The sequence below is a fragment of the Coffea arabica genome, chromosome 10c (assembly GCF_036785885.1).
Source record: "Coffea arabica cultivar ET-39 chromosome 10c, Coffea Arabica ET-39 HiFi, whole genome shotgun sequence".
Classification (NCBI taxonomy): domain Eukaryota; kingdom Viridiplantae; phylum Streptophyta; class Magnoliopsida; order Gentianales; family Rubiaceae; genus Coffea; species Coffea arabica.
This window is the reverse complement of record NC_092329.1, coordinates 51,688,167-51,708,891: the sequence shown is the minus strand read 5'-3', so window position 1 is coordinate 51,708,891 and position 20,725 is coordinate 51,688,167. Positions and strand designations below refer to the sequence as shown.

The following is a 20,725-nucleotide window of genomic DNA, read 5'->3' as shown; positions in this document are numbered from 1 at the left end:
TTTGGTATAATTTTTGGGTCCTAGATCAATGATCTACTAGAACCATGGTAACTACAACCACTTACTAAAATATATGCTAAACTTGTAAAGACTAGTATTAATTTTCTGATTTCCCTATTCCTCAATTATTCACTCTGTCCACAAGCCTACCATAACAATTCCACTGTTTTGCAAGGCGACTACTCACATAGAATAAACACTCACAAAACATAGAAGCTGAACATTATTTTTAAGACCCAACTCAAGTGATAGAAATATTAGTTAGATAAGCATGAAATCCATAGACTTTCATATCCTCTTTTTACTCCTTCTCTCTCGAACAAAGGGCACGGACGGTTGCACCTGCAATCGTTTCCAACGATTTTGGCCATTTTCAACAGTGCGTAACTTTGGTTGCACACGGCGTAACTTTATTTGCACAATGTGTAACTTTAGTACAAAATTTTGTGGGTTTCACACACGATGTGAAAATCGATGCGCAACTTGTGATTTGGACCGCACAATTTGTTGAGACCAAATCATGACCATTAACAGCTCAGGAGCGGTCATCCCTACCCCGTTTCCTTCTCCCTTATAGGTCTTAATGTTGCCCTTGAACCAAAATATATATATATAGGGCAAAAAAAAAAAAGAAGAGTTAGAAATCATAAGACCTTGTTTTCCTTGGAAGAAACTGGTGACCTAGTGCTTGATACAGAATGATTACAGATTGGCATGGGGCCAACTTGAATATGAGGAAAGTATCAACTGAATAATATTTGATGGAAACAACAAAACAACAAATCCATGTCGGTCACATAATGTATTTTGTGCAGGGTACATTGGCTAAGGGATCACTCGTGTGTGTGTGTGTGTGTGTGTATAGAGAGAAGTAGATAGATGCCCTGAATTAATATGTCCACATCAAAATGCTGGTGAGGAGATTGAGTTTAGTGTTATGTGAAAGCAAAAATCTTATCATAAATTCGCAGTAGATAATTGGAGAGAACATGTTGAGCTGCAGCCATATTCATGGTCATCAATTTCCTTGCCCCACCTTCCATTACATTACTGAAAGTTTACCATTCTTGGAAGGAGTTCAAATTACTCCTTTAACCATGCTCAAATGTGGTTGATACTTCTACTTCAAACTCAGTTGTGAGGCACATGGGAGTTAGTTTCATCTGGTTTTACCCATATTAGAAGTCTTTAATCCAATCATTTAACAGTTGTTTGGTCAGTTTTTGCTAATGTGCCTTTCAAAATAAGAATGACCAACTTATTTTTTAGTTAATCTTAGATGATTATTAAAGTAAGGGGATGAATGAGAGTCCAAAAATATGTGAGTGTGGCTTATATATAAAATTTTGTGCTACTTTAGAGGACCAAAATGGAACTCTCTCAACGTTCATATGCTAATTAATCACAGTTGATACTAAAAGTATTGATACTCAGCTTACCCAAAAAAAAAAAGGGCTAAATATTCATATGTTTAGCCATACTGGATTATCTCCTAGGTTTTTTGTTTTTTGTTTTTTTTTTTTGGGTTCAGAATATATGCCAGAAGTTTATCTCCAACCAACCCAATCCCAGAAGATGTAAATAAATGAAGTTTCTTAGGTACGTTTGTGTATGGGAGAAGAATGGGCTTCACCTTTTAGGGAATGGTTCCCCGTTGGAAGATAATTGGATTCAATGTCTCATGACACAGGCAACTTTGTCCCAGTAAAGCAGATTTTGAGACCTTACCAACAATTATGATGAGAAAAAGGTGTGGTGCCCTACACAAGTTGAGGTGGTGGTGGTGGTGGTGGTGGTGATGGTGGTTTGTCTCTCTCATTAGTTGTACAATTAGACATTTCAACTTTGGAAAACCAAACCAATTAGCTTAAAACTTCCAAAAGTTTCAAGAATCCTTGAATGATTGCCCAACCAATAATCCAAACTTAGTGGGAATTGCTAAAACAGACATCCAAATTGGGTACATCTAACGTGCATGGATGTGATGATTGTGTAATCAAGCTCAAGTCTCAAACATGGGGTGCTTAAAGTGCATTTATACTCTTCCTTTCTGCAATGATTAGCTGATTACTAGACACAAAGAAAGCTACACTTGTACTTCCTAAGAAAACCCCAAATTTACTATAATTGCTCAAGTATAGAAAGAATTTCACTGCCATGACATCAATTTCCTGATCATCCAAGTTTCTTTGAGACCTGGAATTATAAAGAAAAGGGATAATAAGCTCCAAAGAGTAATCTACATATGTGATATGTAGCAACACAACTCTTTAACTACAAAGTCTGAACTTTTTTAATGTCTCTCCAAAAGAGTAAATGCCATGCCTGTGCATTGAAATTTTCCTAGTATAGGCACAAGGTAAACAGTACCATAATAGAACTATAAAACATCCATAAAGGTATGCCTGCACTCCCAACATTTCCACATCATCACATCAAAGCTGAGCCATCTGATATCTCTCTCTCTCTCTCTCTCATATGCACTGTTACTGATAGAACTTGACAAAATCTGTGTGGAAGAGGATTTGTTTGCCTTTATGCTGATGCAAAAAGGTTCAAGGACATCAGTTTATTAAATAATTCTTGAAAGAAACCAATGGTATTTCAACACTGCTGCCATGATAGAGATATCATTCCAGAAGTTCTTTTGTAAATGCAGTACTAATCCAGAAAAAGCTGTAAAAGAATACTAGAGAGTACAACAACTTTCTCATCATGCCAAACAGAGAGATTACCATCCTTCTATATCTGAGTGCTTCTTTATTCCCTGCCATCTTTGCTTTGAACCAAGAAGGTCTCTCTCTCTTGTCATGGCTTGCAACCTTCAACTCTTCCTCTTCTGCCAATTTCTTCTCTTCTTGGGATGTAACTCATCAAAATCCATGCAAATGGGATTACATCAAATGCACTAGCGGTGGTTTTGTTTCAGAAATCACTATCACTTCGATCAATCTTCCCACTTCACTTCCTAGTCAAGTCCTCTCATTCAACTTTCTTACTGTCCTTGTACTCACAAATGGAAACCTGACAGGAGAAATCCCACCAGCCATTGGAAATATGTCGTCTCTGGCCACAGTAGACCTCAGTTTTAATGCTCTAACAGGGATGATACCACCTGAAATAGGAAAGTTACCGAATTTGCGGGTACTGTCATTGAATTCGAATTCGTTGCATGGTGGAATACCTGAAGAAATAGGAAACTGCTCACAACTGAGGCAGCTTGAACTTTTTGACAACCAGTTTTCTGGAAAACTTCCCGTGGAAATCAGCCACCTAAATGCTCTGGAAATCTTTCGTATTGGTGGCAATATTGGAATTCATGGAGAAATTCCAGTGGAAATATCAAAGTGCGTAAACTTAACTATTTTGGGTCTTGCAGATACTGGGATATCAGGTCAGATTCCGCATAGTATTGGAGAACTGAAGAATCTCAAGACTCTTTCAGTATATACAGCAAATCTCACTGGTGAGATCCCACCAGAAATTGGTAATTGCTCAGCATTGGAAAATCTTTTTATCTATGAAAATCAAATTTCTGGAGGACTACCAGTTGGGATGGGAATGCTTAAGAATCTAAAAAGGTTGTTGGTGTGGCAGAACAACCTGAGAGGTTCCATTCCAGAAGATCTAGGAAACTGTTCAAGCTTGACTGTGATCGACTTATCTTTGAATTTTCTGAGTGGAGAGGTACCTTCTTCCCTTGAAAATTTGATCACACTGGAGGAGCTCCTCTTGTCTGATAATTCTATTTCTGGTGGAATTCCAGAGTACATTGGCAACTTTTCTAGCTTGACGCAACTTGAAGTGGATAACAACAATTTTTCTGGCGAGATTCCAAGAACTATTGGGAACTTAATGGAGCTTAATTTGTTCTTTGCCTGGCAGAATCAGCTGAATGGAAGCATACCAGCCGAATTAGCCAATTGCCAGAAGCTTCAAAGCTTGGACCTTTCTCACAACTACCTCACCGGATCAGTTCCAAAGAATCTGTATAATCTGAGGAACTTGTCCAAGCTGCTGCTGCTTTCCAATCTGCTTTCTGGAGGACTTCCACCAGACATTGGCAATTGTACCAGCCTAAACCGATTAAGATTAGGATCAAACATGTTTGATAGTCAAATTCCTTCAGAAATTGGGCTCTTACAAAATTTGGGCTTCCTCGAGTTGGCAGAAAATCAATTTACTGGAGCTATTCCTTTCGAAATTGGAAATTGCATGCAGCTGGAAATGATCGATCTCCATGAGAATAAGCTTGAAGGCACAGTTCCTCTATCTTTTGTCTCACTATCTCAACTGAATGTGTTGGATCTTTCAATGAATAGAATTTCAGGCAACATCCCTGAAAGTATAGGCAAGCTCACATCATTAAATAAACTTTTACTGAATGGAAATAACATCAACGGTTTGATACCTAAGTCATTAGGCCTCTGTAAGGACTTACAGTTGCTGGATGTAAGCAGAAATAGTATCAGTGGTTTAATCCCAGATGAGATTGGTCAACTGCAAGGGTTAGATATCCTATTGAACTTAAGCTGGAATTTCTTGATAGGGCCCATCCCAGAAAGCTTTTCAAATTTTTCAAAGCTAGCAAACATGGACCTTTCCCACAACATGTTGACAGGAAGCTTGAGAGCACTTGGTAACCTTGACAATCTTGTTTCCTTGAATGTTTCCTACAACAATTTTTCAGGTGTACTTCCCAATACGAAACTCTTTCATGATCTCCCAAATGCTTCTTTTGCTGGTAACCAAGAGCTCTGCATTGACAGAGACCGATGTCACTTCAGTGGAAACCAGAACAGGAAGTCCATCAGGAACCTCACTATCTTAGTTGTTCTCAGTGTTGTTTTGACTATTATAATCTTCACAGTTGGAGCAATCTTCTACATTAGAGGTCATGATGAGATATGCAGAAAGAGTGATGAAGAGACTGGACTCCAGTGGGATTTCACGCCATTCCAGAAGCTGAACTTCTCTGTCAATGATATTTTAGGAAAGCTTACTGAATCTAACATTGTTGGGAAGGGTGGCTCAGGTGTTGTTTATCGAGTGGAGATCCCAGTACGGCAGTTTATTGCAGTAAAAAAACTTTGGCCCAAGAAGATTGGAGAAATTCCGCAGAGGGACTTGTTTTCTGCAGAAGTTAGAGCACTGGGATCAATCAGGCACAAAAATATAGTGAGACTTCTGGGCTGCTGTAACAATGGAAAAACTAGATTGCTATTGTTTGATTACATCAGTAATGGGAGTTTGGCAAAAGTTCTTCATGGTAAGATGATATACTTGGATTGGGATGCAAGGTATAAAATCATACTTGGAGCAGCTGATGGTTTGGCTTATCTGCACCATGACTGTATCCCTCCAATTGTTCACCGCGATATCAAGGCCAACAATATTTTGGTTGGTCCACAGTATGAAGCTTTCCTCGCTGATTTTGGACTGGCAAAGCTTGTAGATTCAGCAGATTATTCGAGAGCTTCAAACATTGTGGCGGGTTCCTATGGCTATATTGCTCCTGGTAAGGAAATAAGCTTCACATATTCAAGTTCTAGTTGACATATTTTCTTCTAAATTTCGACAATAAATTTGAGCATAATCAAGACACTCCACGACCATTTTACATTCTATACATCAAACTGGTTCTTCAATTCATCAAATACACAAAATGATGCTTCTTAATTTTCTCATTAAGAAACTTCTCAGGACAGTTTCTTTGTTTCCGACAAGAAGGTAAAAGTTTCTTCTCAAAGGATACTCAGACGTATCCACATTTGTCGATAACCACTAAATCAGACTTATCGCGAGTTGTTCATAGATGAAGTTCAAGATTTGATATTATCATAACTTTGTGCTTGGTGACTAACTTTATTATGTCCCACCTTGCAGAATATGGATACAGTATGAGAATCACAGGGAAGAGTGATGTATACAGCTATGGCATTGTGCTTCTTGAAGTCCTAACAGGGATGGAACCAAATGATCCCAGGATTCCAAATGGTGCCCACATTGTCACTTGGGTTCACCGGGAGATGCGAATAAAGCACAGAGAATTTACGTCAATTCTTGATCAACAGCTACTTCTACTGTCTGCAACACAAACACAAGAAATGCTTCAAGTGCTTGGGGTGGCTCTACTCTGTGTGAACCCCAGTCCTGATGATAGACCAACAATGAAAGATGTTACGGCAATGCTCAGAGAAATCAGGCATGAGAATGAGGATTTTGAGAAGCCAAATTCTCTGCAGAAAGCAATGGTTTCCAACACCAAAGCAGCGGTTCATTGTTCTAGTTTCTCAAGATCTTCTGAACCCCTAATTAGATCTCCCTCCCAGCAGTCAGAATAGTTAGATCTCATTCATTGTCGGGATTTTTTTTTTTTTTTTTGGTCCTTTGATTCTTTCCAAGTTACTAATAAACTGTGTAGGTAAATAAAAAAATTTTTCTTGTCAGATTAACACTCCATTTCGTCATTGTATTATGATTTCAGAGTTTCCACCTCCTAATAACTTGATTAAGATTTAATTTGTTTAGGTAGGGAGGATTCAAAGCCCATGATCTGATTCCAAGGAGCTGTAACTTGATTGAAGCACTTTACAAAACCATTCCCTTTCTGCCCAAGCACAAATTCCCTCCACCTCCAGAGAGGTGCAAGAACCAATCAACCTTCATGTTCATTTTCTTTTCATTTGAACTCAGACTCCATGGTCAGACAGTGCTGATGATTTGATAGTGGACAATATAATGTATAACCTACTCTCCCTATATCTGGATCTTTTTCCCTCCAAAAATATGTCTCTCCTCTATCAGTTTCTAGGACGGTGATTTAAACAATTTCAAATTCAATCAAGGGCTAAGCAAGCATATCTCTGTCATTGGTGAATTTACATCAATTATTCAAAACCAGAAGGTTAAGATAATGAAATAATATCCATACAATGATTCAGAATAAAGGAAGTCGCTATCAGCAGCTACAAACATCTTTCAAGCCTGCATTAAGTTAAACATGCATACTTTACAATGGGTCCCAGAAATGGAGAAGTAGCTATCAATCCCATGGGTTGTTTTGGGGAAGAGCTGGGATAGACACGAAAGGGACGAAATCTTGGTTGGCAGGAAGCAAATGGAGCTTATAATTAGTAGGAACCAAATAGACCATCACACCTTACCAATTCTTCCAACATTGCTTTCACTAAAGATAAAGGGAGATACAGTTTCATCTTCTGAAAGATACGTTGCTTTTCGGCATGTGATGGCAAAACTTCTCAGTCCCACTGGTAGGTCACAGTAAGCTATCAAGCTTCAATGGCTAAGGATGCATAACATCTGATGTTTAGGTTGATAAGCACTTCCCTGCAAGGAGTATAAAGAGCCCACGTACAACATAGCAGAGTCATACAAATGTGGTTTTCTCACACTCACTCTTCACTGCATCGGATGATTTGACTGTCAAAACCACAAACTAAGGTACTTTTAAAAGGGTACATCAGAAATCAATTTTACAAATTTATGCTAAAGTATGAAGTCCTCCATCAACACCATCAACTACTTAAAAAGTCTCTCTGCACCCAAAAAAAAAAAAAATTACACAGTGATGGAGACAAAAGGGTCCTAATGGTGTGAACAGATCCCTTATAGCATCGCTTGCATGTGACTCTCAGCTGGCGGACGAAGGCAAAGAAAAGGACAGTTAATTGATAGCTCACACGTAAAGAAAAAGAATTTAGAAAGAGACTTCAAAATTAAATGCCTAACGTGTTCCATTGATGACAATACATCTATGAGCATATAAAATTCAGCAAAACGCCTAGTAAAGTTTGATATTTGACAGATCTTAAGAATCAATAAGCAACCAGAAACACAGAGTACAAGAACACAATCTCATACAAAAAAAGATCTGTTTAGTAATGATGGAATGCGTAAAGACTCAAATTTTGAGTATTAGTTGGAGTAAAATACCAGTTTTTGTCATACAAGTTCATGGACCAAAAGATGACGGCAAAAGATCGGAAGGAGAACTAAAGAAATAGAACAAAAGAGTTTCTCCAAATGGATCTTGCTCAACTAGAAGCATATTTCATAGTTACCTTATAAAAGCTGACTCCAGCAGGAATAATCACAGCTGTGCCTTGGGATGCCACTTTATACTGCACCCAATGCTAAAGTAAAGAGGAATTTAGTATCCTACAAAATGTAAATCAATTTCTATTTCTTTTTGTTTTGTGTTTTCTCACTTAATTATACAAGTAAAATCAGACTTGAAGGAAAAAGAGTTGCAGACATTACCTTGGTTTCTGATCTGAAGACACAGGCTGACCACTAAGAACACAGTCTATTGCAAGGCTTAAGTCCCTGAACAAGTATTATAGAAGTTACTTAGCACAATTGCACATAAAAGCAGCAGGTCAAGAGAAAATTGCACAAACTTGGTATGGCACTGATAGAAGTCAAAGGTTCAACCTTCCTGTGACCCGCACATCATTACTTGGCCGTGAATCATCAAACTGGCCATGGTACACTAGCTCAAAAGGCCTACGCCCGTCCTGTAATGAAGCAGGTCTAAATTAACAGTTCACATCAAATACGTTCACACCTACAGTAAATGAGCATGTATGCCTAAACAATAGAGTGGCTGTAAAAGATATATGGCAGGTTAGTATGAAGGGATACTACGAAGACCAAAGCTATAATGGGGACAAGATAAAACACTTAAAGGTTCCATAATAGGACACGGGTACCTTTCGGAAAAGGAAAAACTCAGGTGTGCACACAGCTCCAAAATCTTTTGCAACATCTTGAGTCTGTAGCAAAATGTAAAGAACCACTTTAGAGATTAAGATGCCCTTCTAAATATCACATACAAAGAAAAATAGTATAACCAACAGCACTACCAATCACGATTTCTATACAAAGAACTCAGAAACACAAAATTACAAAAAGTAAACTGCAGAAGTCAGGAGCATCAAAAAGTTGGGGGAAGAAATTAAAAGGTACATCTGTTCAACAATGTGACACGGATAGTTCTACTTGTTCCATAACACTTGACTTAAACAGAGATGGACCGAAGGGGAGCCAAAAGAAAGCATTGGCTATGAAAAGTTTGATAAGAAGTTCCGGGATTCCAGGGGATTCTTTTGAAGTATGAAGTTATATGTGTCCATTTTAAGTGGCAATGGAGCAAATTTTGAGCTTCTGAGACTTCCAGAAATAGGAACAATTGCATCTCAGAATTTACAGGGATGTCAGACAGAATTTCTTCAGCAGCAAAACGGTTCCTTATCTTACATTTCCAGACTGTATGCAGTGGTTTAAACACTAAGGCTGCACCAGGAATTCATTGGCAATGATACATTGTTAGAACTTGTAATACTTTCAGTGATAAGGTTGGATTCTATAAAAAACATAGGATCAGAAGAAATTTTTTTTTTTTTTGGTTGCTCGTTTATGGGAATTTTGACCACTAGGAATAAAATTTAGATTAAGCTACACTCAATTGCCTCCTTCTCAAGTTTTATGGTTTAGAGTCAATCAGCAACATTTGATGCAGGAGATACCACTTGCACATATTCCATTATTAAACTGTGCCATCTGGTTATGCCCACATGTCAGCGCAATGCTCCTTCTAACCTTCTTTGCTGAAGGCTGCCAAGGTATAAATGTAAGTGATTGATTTTCTGTTATTAAGGCTTCTCATGGCCATCCTTAGTCTGGATCTAATTCTATGAGTGAGAGAGAGAGCTTCGAGTTTATAATTCTTAAGAACTACTGTTGTAATGTGTCATTTCTGTTGTTATTAACATACATCTGCTATCAGTTCTGTTGACCTCAAACTATATGGCTCGTAATATTTCTTACCAGCACAAGCACAATAAGGGGAAGTGGTATGAACTCATTTATGATACACACCAACTCATAATCCAAAATCCACAGCATAATGGGCTTACAATCAAAGCAAGTGAATATAAAAGGCTAATACCCACTAAATATAAGAGAAAGGCTATGGAATGTCACATTATCATAAAACAGTTTTCCATGACAGCCACAATCCTAAATGAGCCAGTCTTCTTCTAAAGCTGCTAACAAGAAGCAAAAAGTACTTTACCAACCGAAATAAAAATTAGTGGCAGACACTTGTATTGCTTCTTTTTAACAAGTTTTCTCTAAAATCAATTGGGTACTTCCACAAGAGATGTAGACCAGTGAGATGGTTTCGTAGTTTCAGCAATAATAAAATGCCTTGGGAATCTTTGTCCCCAATCAAAAATGATTCGTACTCATTCAACTGCAGGTTTATTTAAACAAGAAGAGATTGATTTAAAGATGAGCTGCCTAGCACAGTGATGTTACAGCAAAGAAGCACCAAGCATTGATAAGAGAAACTACAGGCTACCAAATTATCATTCTGAAGTTTTGGCTGAAAGAATTTGGGTTTTATCCCCATTAACACCTGTCTGCACGAGTAGGTATTGGGTGGTCCCAGTGCACCAGGTCACACAACATTACCAATCATCTTACCAAGCAATTGAGGTAGGCCATATGTGTATTAGGCTCATATCAATTTGATTCCTAAGGAATATTAGTTTGACACAGTCAACTCCAGAACTTATTCTGTTGATACTGCTTCCTTGAGGAGCAAACGAGGAAACCAGAACCTCAACAAGTCATGTATTGAAATTCAACTCATATAAACGTCCTAAGTCAGCCACCAAAATAAAATATAGAACATTGTTCACGCTTTTCTGTTTCAAAGTTTTTGACTGAGGTTCAAAGAATTCTTTAACTGTAAAACTCTTACTTGGAATCGGAAAAACAGTAAACAGACATACCAAGGTTATTTACCGAAATATTGATATTTTTATTGGAAATTAGAGAAATAATGTTGGTTTTATTGTTGTTCCCAAAAGGAAATAGATGTCTTAAAATTGATTTCTCAGAAATAGACTTTAAAGAGTTCTTCTTTTTTCTCATCTTTTCTTTATTCCCCCAAACTTTATCCACTCCTCCTCTACTCTGCCCTCCTACTCCTCCAGTTTCTTCTCCAGATCTTCTAACCAAACAATCCATTCAGTCTTGATGCACACCCACCCAACATTAGTAGTAAAAGTCGTAGTTTTGTAATCATCAACTTCTCACCGCTCTCCATTCTGATTCTTACCCTGCACTTTCTTCTCTTTGGTATAATTCTTTTTTAGTCCTAATAGGTTTTGTTCTTATCATGCTGATGATGAGGAAGGCTAGCTTCTGTTTTCAATGCCACTGTATTTTGGACTCAAAGCCCATGAGGACAGCCTGATGGCCCCAACCCACAGCACTAACATATTCTGCCTGAAATCTACTTTACCATCTTTGTGATTGCAATTTTCAGGCTGTCGGGACTTGGCTTACACAAAAATGAAAAAAGGCACCACTATGGGTGTAGTTCTTATATTGATGGTGGTTGGAGAGGGAATTATTGGGAGTGAAAGATGCTGAAGGAGGCTCCACACAAGGTCTGCTTTTGAGGCTGCTCTTCTCCTTTATTTTTCCTTCTCGTACAAGTATAGAGAATTGATGAAGAAGGATAGGCAGGAGAAGGAGAAGAGGAAGAGAGGGAGAAAGAGGAGAAGAGTGGAGGGAGTTTGGGAAAAAAGAATGTCAGTAACAGAAGAAGAAGAAGAAGAAGAAAGAAGAATCACTTCAGAGTGATTTCCTAGGAACTGATTTTGCTATTTTCAGAAAGCTAATAAAACAAACAACCTTTTTTTTTAATTTGCAATAAAAATATCAGTAATTGGATATATGACCGATACAAGTAAACATAGCAATCCAACTAGTTCCTGAGTCTGAAATTACATACTGCCATGAATTAATCAGGACATGGTTTGTCAACCAGTGTTTTGATTCAGAAAAATTTCCTGAGACCCCAGTGTCAACACAAGGTAATAAGTGGCAGCGTCTCTCGAGTCTAACACCATACCAATAAGCAGTCTAGTTTTGATCATCTCTTTTTTGGTTTAATAGAGTTCTTTTCTTACTTTTATCATGGCGATCAAGATAATAGTCAAATTTTATTAATCAAACATACATTAAAAATTCTATTAAATATCCAACAGAGCTATTTGATGATACTCATATAGAAACTTAAACTAGACACGGGCAAATGTCAACTGTCAGCAATTCACTAAGTGAAAACTACAGGAAAGCAGATTACTAATTGAATCAAAAGGATTCAAGATGGGAACAAATAAGCCACATAGAAAGGGCAATGATAGACTTGCGAAAGCTAACCTCATCATACAGATATGGGAAAGGATATTTAAATAGCTTTGCTTCTTCTCCCATAAATTCAGGTCCATCCTTCAAGGAATAGATCAGAGTAATACATGTAAGGTGGAGGCTTTATAATTTCATAAAGCAGGAGGATAAGTTCATCCAAACCTGCGGATGAGTAACTGTAGAATTTGATGATATCGCTACTACTGCAAGCCCTTTCTGCATCAGAAACCAAAAAAAATAGTTGCTATTAACTCTTAATGTACAGTTCTAGCAATTTGAGAAGTGATTCGAATGCAAGAACACAAGACAGACAGTTACCTTCCTACCTTCACGTAGAAATTCGAGAGCTTTACAATATCCTTTTTCAAGTGTTTAACAAAGGGGCAGTGATTGCAAATGAACATAACCTGCAGAAACACATTTTAAGAGATGAAGTGATGTCAGAGAGAGAGATTTGTTAGGTTATGATGACAAGTGCCATGATTAAGCAGCAAGTTTGCCCGATTCTGATAGGTGTGTGTTTTGTAAACTGAAGAGGAGAGCATACAGCATCTGTTTTTTATTGTGCACTCACAAGGGCAGTTTGGAAGAAAGTGCAGGTGATGTGTCTGATATATAGAGGTAACTATAATTGGGAGGAGGAATTAGCATGGATTGCAGCTCACTCGACTTCTAAATCCTTTGCGCACCAACTCAAGAGACTCTGCCTAGCTGCTACAATATACCATATGTGGAGGCTGAGAAACACAGTGATCTTTCAGGCAGGACATGCTTCAACTGTTGGGTTGTTGAAGGGAATTATTGAAGCTGTGAGATATGTAACCAGTTCATGGTCAGGATATCCTAGAACTCAAGAAAGCTAGACACTAGTACTAGAATGGGGAGTAGAATGGAAATGCCTTGTTTAGTGAGATAGAAGATACATATGATTGTATATTCAAGTGTACAAATTCAATTCCTTGATCAATGAGAAAATTTATTTTGCACAAAAAAAAAAAAGTTTGCCAGATTCCTAGTAGTTTGGAGTTCTTTTGAAAGCTTGCATATCTTTTTTTGAGATAATTCCATATTTTAGTCCCCAAGGTCTTTGCATTGTTTCACTTTAGTCTTTTACATTCAACTTGACACAATTTAGGCCTTATATTTTGCATATATCTAATATTAGTCCCACATTTCAACTTTGAAGCAACTGTTTCATTACATTTCTGTAATTTGCAAAATTTGCTGCATAGATAAATATAGGATACAGCATGCCCTCATGTTTTATAGTCATACTCTGCCCCATATTTTCAGTGGTGCTGAATTGCCCACTTATGTTATCAACTACCACAAAATTGGCATTGCATTAAGGGGTGAACATAATTCCCCTCAAGAAAATTTTCAAATTACCAACCCCCAAAAATTTCCTTACCCAAACCTCTGCCAACTTCTCTAAAACGCCTACAAACAACTGTAGGTCCACCCATTTAGCACCCCTACCCTCAAACCACAAGCATCATGTTCAACCCAACCCAAACCACCATATGAGTGTCTTCGTTTCTCTTCGCAGCTAAATTGATTCCTGCTCTTCTTATTTATATCCTTTTTCAAGTAGTGAGAGCAAATAGAAATTGTAACGGTGGTTAAAAGTAGAGGATATAAAGGACTGGGCATTTGGATTGGCATAGTGCTATGCTTGTGAAAAGGCTGGAGGAGAGTGGGTTGGAATTGAGGTTGGGATGAGGAGGCTAAGGATCAGGAAAGAAGGGCAGTGGTGGCACTCCGGTGCCAATGAAGAAAATGGGTACCATCACCTCCAATATCATTGCTGATCCTTCAAACCCCTTGAAGCAAACAACGGTTGCAGTAGTTTCTGACCAACAAAGTTCAGTACTGAAATGGCACTTCTTAGAGAATTGACAACATCGACTTCACAAATTTTATCCCTTAAAAACCACCAATTGAGATAAAGACACAAAAAGAACCCCTTCTCAGATCCTAGGCTCCATGTTATCACAGCCACCTGAAATTCTATTTCCTATGATATGCACCACGCTGGTGGAAGCAATAAGCTCCATTAACAAGAAAGCATCTCTTAAACAGAGGGGGAGAACTCTTTTTTGACCATCAGGTCAGTTAATAGCATCTTCCCAAAGACTTAATGCCCCACCTCAAAGAGTTACTTTTTCCAAGACCTTTCTTTGTGCAACAGAGTCATCAGCTTAATAAATTAGGGAGATTAAACAAGGAAATTCTTGAATGGTTCGAATAATTCTTAAATTTACAACCAGACTCTCTGTTGACTACGGTAAATATATTAATATGGTTAAGGCATTAAGCATCAGTTACTGTGCATCACAATACCAGATGGAAAATCAATGGTTCCTTTCAAAATTTAATAAGGACGGCTAACTAAATACGAGATAATTTTATTAAGCATTATAGGCACACCAATTTCCGAACTCTTAATCCCAACTTCTAAAATTCTTAGAGTTCTAACTTAAATATCTGAGATTTACTTATTAGGCATCAAATCACCTGAATACTTTTTTGATTAAGAACCATATAGACCACTTAGCAACAAAATTCTTTATTCTTCTTCACTCTAGGTCCTACCTTTGTTATAATCTTAGTCAGCAACTGTATTTAAAAAAATTATCAAGGGAAAACATGAGGTTTATATATCTTGGTATTCATGTCAAAGCCTAGGTTACCAAAAAGTTGAATTAATCACCAATAAATTTTAAAGATTTTCAATTTTATGACAAGTCAACAATCTCATTAAATCTAAGAAAAATAAAAAATACTAGCACATATAGTTCCCCAGAACCAAATAAACCAACTAAACATTGAAACTCTTATTCGATAGGAAATTCAAACTTTTGATGCATAATTTAACTGCTCATGCATACATGATCAAGCAAGTTATTTATGTTTCCCTTACCAATCACTTTCACCATAAAATATGTTCCTAAGCATGTCTCCATGTTTCACAAGGTTTTCCTGCATGTAGGCTGGTCCTCAAAGATGATAAAATAGCATAATTCTATCCTTTCTTCATTTTATTTTACCTCATGATGCCATTTCAAAGATTGCTTGGATTATTTACCACAACATTGCAATTTTTATTCCAAATTTTTAAAAAAAATATTGATGCTTTTGTTCCTCTTCCTAAAACGGGGAAGTCAATTTTGTGAGTTGATTCCACAGAAATCAACTTCTAGTATCTGTTCTTCTTCCAAAACTTCCGGTCCATTTCTCTCTTCTCCACTCCTTCCTCTCCTTGTCCGCCTATCCCTTCTCCTCTTCTCCACTCACCCAATAAAAATTTCAAAAACCTAACACACATCAAACCCTTAAAAATCGATTCCTAACAAGTGCTCATTCAGCAATAGATATCTCAACTCACTGAACTGCAACACTTGCACCCACACACGCATGTAGGTATTCTTTACTCGAATTTACTTCCCATATCCAATCTTAGTTTGGATCTGGAAATTGTTCATTACACCTGAAGCAGATATAAGGTGAAGACAACTAACTAAATCATCTTTTCTTTTGTTGTCAATGCTAGCTTAATTTGCATTTTCAATTGTTTGGAAAACCACTATTCCTAATATCTTTGTTCTGGCAATTCTGAGATTAACCATGGGAAATGGGTCAGTCCTTTTATACTATTTATTGGTGCTTATAGAGAGATGTCTAGACCAGATAGGCGATTTTCTTGTGTTCCATGGCATTTGCACCTCATATCCGAGCAGCAGATAGCAAATCAAAATTTTGATGAAGAGAAAATCAACTTTGAAGTTGATTTCGACAATATCGACCTTCTTATTTTCAGAAAAGAAATAAGGATGTCAATATTTCTTTATGTTGTATTAAAAAGTGCAATACCATAGGAAATAACCCAGATTTCTCAGAATAGAAAATACTCTAATAATAAACAGTCACACTATCCTACTCCATGCATATGCTGGCAACCACGATTTCAAAGAATTGCAACACTCACATCCTTCAGCGCATTGACAAAAAGCAGTCATATGAACATATTTTAGACCATTCTACGGAATGAACCCTTAGTGGGGATGGCCTAGATCTTACCAATAATGCAGGAAACGGTTCAAAGTCCTCCAGTTTCCACATTTTACCCGTAAGCGGCTCCGGAAGCTGCATCCAGCATCCTCAGAGTCATATATAAAAAGGAAAAAAATTGAAATTTAACAATATGCTCAAACGCAAGCATGAAAACTTATGCTCAAAATTTCTGAATTCTATCCTTAAATTCCTTTGAAGTGAAGTAGCTAATGAAAATCATTACCACGCTAGCTTTGACTCAATTGAATGCGTAAACAAACATTACATCTCAATTTTTTTTATTGCTGCATATAAGACATAAAATTTGAAAAATATGAAGCAGTATCAACAAGAACCCAGAAGAATATAGATTACATTCTACGAGAAAATTGAAAATAAAATCAAACCGGACCTCAAAATGGGGTGCTCTGAAACCAAGAGAGACGCCTTTGGACTCGGCTCTAGCTGCTCTAATCACTAGTTTTCTTACTGGAAAATTAAAGCTTTTCTGCAAGGAATCAAACCCCATTTTCGAGAAGGAAAGAAAAGAGAAAAGGTTATGCTTGATTATCTGCGGCTGCCGGCGGCAGAGTAGTCGAGGCGGGGCGGTGATGAAAGATTGAGTGGCAGTTACAATACCAGCCATGGCTAACTGTATTTTCTGGTTCACTTATAAAGTTCCTTTTTTATATCATTCAGGAGTCGAAATTTAGAGAGTGGGCTTAGATGTGTTTGGGCTAATGTCCATTAAAGCCCCAAAGGAGAGAAAATCTGAAATTGGACAAAGATGCAAAAATTTTAATGTGGCAATAGAGGTGGGCACGGATTGGATTGTTTGTGCCTAATATGGTTTGGATTCGACTCTAACACATCGGATCAGTCATTTTACGATCCTAGCTCGTTCTTAACGTCTCAGGATACTCGCTGCTATTAGGGTACTCGAAAAAAAGAATCGGGTCACAGAGTACCCGTCTTAAAAAAAAGAACTATTTTCAAATAAAAAAATTATTTTTCAATTAATATCAACCTATTTTTCAATATAAAAAAAACCTGCTTTCCAATTAATATTAATAGAAATATTATAATTACAATCCATACATCCAACAATCAAACCAATCTCAAAAATTTAGTACATATTAAAATTAAGGGTGACAATGGAACGGGGTTGGGGCGGACCCCTGTTGTCAAATAACTCCCCCAGCCCCTCCCTCCAGTCCCCCCCCCCCCAACCCATTAAGAGCTAAATAAGTAATTACCTCAACTTAGAATTATTTTTACGCACACACAGTATGGTCATGTGTACGATTGGGGCGGTCGGCTACGTCATGTGCGTTTGCCATCATTGCGTGCAAGTTATTTCATATTTGTGCCGTCTATTCCGCTACAACGAGAAGGAGAAAGAAAATGAAAAGCCAAAGAACCAAAAGTGATGCAACTTTGTTAGAGAGTTGGAAAGAGAAAAGAATGAGATTACGAAAAATTTTATTTAAAACAAAAAAAAATTTTCTCGATTTTTTCCCACGTATGAGAGATGAAAAAGAGAAACTAAACATAAGTCATTTTGTATTGATCAAGTCTCTCTATTTTCTGAATCTTTGTTCTCTCTTCTTTTTCTCTAAAAAAATTATTCTTTTTTCATTCTCCTTAGAAAAGCTCTCTGGCCAAACCTTCTTTCAACTTTCCCATGGGAGAGAGGGATCAGATTTTCCTGATATTTCCCCATAGGAAGACCTCTCGCTCTAGTTTATTTTCATTTGTATAAATAGTTTCTTTTCATTCATGCTAATAAAGTCTCTCTTACAATTTTTTAATTGGGAGTTTCTTCTCTCATAGGTGCATGATTGTCTATTGAGAGTTTTTTTTTTTCTTTTTTAAACTTTTCTAGTGAGAGTTTTCTTCTCTCTTAAGGATTCCTAGTGCGAGTTTTAGGTAGTTTTTTCATTTTTCTTTATTAGATCTGAGTTTTTTTAGGTCTACTCGACAAATGTCATCATAATATCTAAATTGAACTTGAAGCAGTCACCATAATATTCGAAATTATATTAGTGAATTAGCAGATCTAATAATTGGAAGTACGCATGATGTTCTTGAGGTAAATATTATTTTATTTCATTTTTTAAAATATTCTTCCTTTCTGTGGCATTCATTTTTCATATTTATTTTTTGATATCTGTGTATGTTTGATGACGTAACTTCTACCATTAGTGCAGATTTTAACAAAATTATGATGTTTTATCCAAAAAAAAAAAAGAAGTCTCTCTATTTCTTTTCATTTTTATCTAACTTAAACTTCCAAATGATTGAAAGCGCAAGTGAAATAAAAGAGAGGAAAAAAAATTATAACGCAGTTGACAAATCTGCTCAAGTTACGTGACAGGCTTACGTGTATCGCACGTCTTACAAGTTATAGCGCTTAAATTTGAGAAACAAATAAAAGCAGGAAGATGATGCTGTAATCTTGGGAAAATTTGTCCAATCTTCCCCTAACATCATATATCACAATCTCTCAAGTCTCAGCAATGAGAAAAGCAAAAGGTTAGCAGAGTCACGTCAAGGATAAGAATGTATGGTTATTTGTCAAGATGCCAGCCACTGATTGCTAATTAAATTTCTTGATTACGTAAACACACAGTTTTAACTCTTTTTTAAAAATTGTCAAATCATGCTATGATTGATAAAATTTTTTATTATCTTTTCAATGAGAAACAAAGCATATCCCTGCAGTCTCCAGAGAGGCTCATATTTTATCACAATAGTTGTTGGAATGGTAATTTCTTGACGGTATTAGTTGTAAGCACTCTTAATGATTAACATACGAATTAGTCCAACCAACTCAAAACTTTGTATTAAAAATTTCTGTATCATATGTTCATCAAGGAAATATTATGATGTAACACCCTATTATCATGCATACAAGTAACATATTAAGCTACCACTAACTCCTTCGTATAGAACTCGATAAATTACTTTTTTTTTCAAAAAAAAAAAAAAAGAACTTGATAAATTACAACATTAATTCGAAGAAAAATGAAAAAAAGAAGTCAATTGGTTGAACCTGAGTAATCATCAATTGGTCACACAGTATTAAGAAATTGGAAGACAGTATCAATTTCTTTTCTTTTTTTGGTATTAATCAAGTAAACTGATAAATACTACTAATTGCCTATCTAAAGGTGAGCAAAGCAGCAAAAGATGTTTCTTGGAGAACGGCCCGGACCACGCCTTTTTGGGAAATATATTGTATATTCAACAATTATTTTGTCATTTGTGCTTTTAGTACCTTTTGTAATCTAGACCTAGAAATCTAATGACTCTTATAATAATGGGATTATCTGACCAAAACTTAAGATAATGTTCCCATGATTCCTAATCCTTGGTGACTGGAAATGGTTTTGCTAAGTGTATTATGACCGAGGATATGGTTTCTTCTTCTTCTTCTTTTTTTTTTTTTTTGTTTTTTTACATAGGAAAAAGGTTGGGTGGGTTCGCCTCCAATTATGACCACGGGTCAGAATATGTCTCCAAATCATACATCGTTTATAGAGGTTCTGATTGGAAATGGTTTTGCTACGTGTATTAGGACTGAGGATGTGGTTTTTTCTTTTTTTTTTTTTATGTGGGAAAAAGTTTGGATGGATTTAGCTTCGATAATTGCCACAAGTCAAGAGCATGTTTCCAGAACCATAGATAGTTTATAGAGATTCTAACTAGAAATGGTTTTGCTAAGTGTATTAGGGCTGAGCATGCATGTAGGTTTTTTTTTTTATGTAGGAAAAAGTTTGGATGGATTTGACTGTGGTTATTATCACGAGTCAGGACATATATTTTTGGGACTTTAGATGGTTGTAGAAATTCTTATAGATCATCCATCAATATAGTTTTCACATTGGCACAGTAACAAAAGGATTCAAACATACGATTTTTGTGAGAAAATGTTTCATTCTTGCCAATTGAACCAACTTGTGTTGGCTAATGAGGACGTGGTTGTATACCCTATAAAACCCTTTGTGTGATCAACATTCATTATATGAATCAAAGGAAAACTAAACTAGGTGTTATTTGACATCTGACATTCACTTTCGTTTCATTAGAAGAATTATCAACTGATTTCATCTTCACACGCTGTTAACTTCAATAATAAGATAAATATCTCACATACAAATTATGGATACAAAGAATGTTGAACATACTAGTCCATCATGATGCCCAATGGAACCTTAGAGGGCACAAAAAGAAGAGGAATGGTGTTTTCTATTTGAGGGTAATACATCACTAGCTTATCCGAGGAATTACATCAACAGCATAGAATGTATGTAGAATCAAAATATCATTCTACTAATATAATAGTCAATTAGTACAAAGTCTATGTATATGAATATGAATCTAAAGCTTGGCAGTGGTGAACGTATAAATGTCACAT

At 36.6% G+C, this 20,725-nt stretch overlaps 2 protein-coding genes across 8 annotated transcripts; one reads left to right on the top strand and one right to left on the bottom strand.

Annotated features, from left to right (window-relative positions):
* Nucleotides 1-2,448: 2,448 nt before the first annotated feature.
* On the top strand, nucleotides 2,449-6,449 carry LOC113714380 (uncharacterized). The gene is made up of 2 exons (XM_027238187.2): nucleotides 2,449-5,518; nucleotides 5,887-6,449. The coding sequence occupies exons 1-2, from the start codon at nucleotides 2,716-2,718 to the stop codon at nucleotides 6,342-6,344; spliced, it is 3,261 nt and encodes a 1,086-aa protein (XP_027093988.1). The 5' UTR covers nucleotides 2,449-2,715; the 3' UTR covers nucleotides 6,345-6,449.
* A 389-nt stretch (nucleotides 6,450-6,838) lies between these two features.
* LOC113714381 (uncharacterized) lies at nucleotides 6,839-17,072 on the bottom strand. Of its 7 annotated transcripts, none has more exons than XR_003453696.2 (10): nucleotides 16,718-17,071; nucleotides 16,333-16,398; nucleotides 12,579-12,659; nucleotides 12,415-12,468; nucleotides 12,265-12,333; nucleotides 8,736-8,798; nucleotides 8,458-8,540; nucleotides 8,284-8,349; nucleotides 8,085-8,181; nucleotides 6,839-7,658 (listed from the first exon to the last, which is right to left on the bottom strand). XR_003453696.2 is itself a non-coding variant. In XM_027238189.2 (10 exons), exons 1-9 carry the CDS (start codon nucleotides 16,949-16,951, stop codon nucleotides 8,114-8,116), a joined length of 759 nt encoding a protein of 252 aa, XP_027093990.1. In that variant the 5' UTR covers nucleotides 16,952-17,072; the 3' UTR covers nucleotides 6,839-7,443; nucleotides 8,085-8,113. The 7 variants fall into 7 exon arrangements, 5 of the variants coding, with proteins under 5 accessions (XP_027093990.1, XP_027093992.1, XP_027093991.1 ...); XR_011822392.1 differs by having other exon boundaries at nucleotides 6,839-7,443; XM_027238189.2 differs by having other exon boundaries at nucleotides 6,839-7,443; nucleotides 8,085-8,156; nucleotides 16,718-17,072.
* Between the last annotated feature and the right edge of the window lie 3,653 nt (nucleotides 17,073-20,725).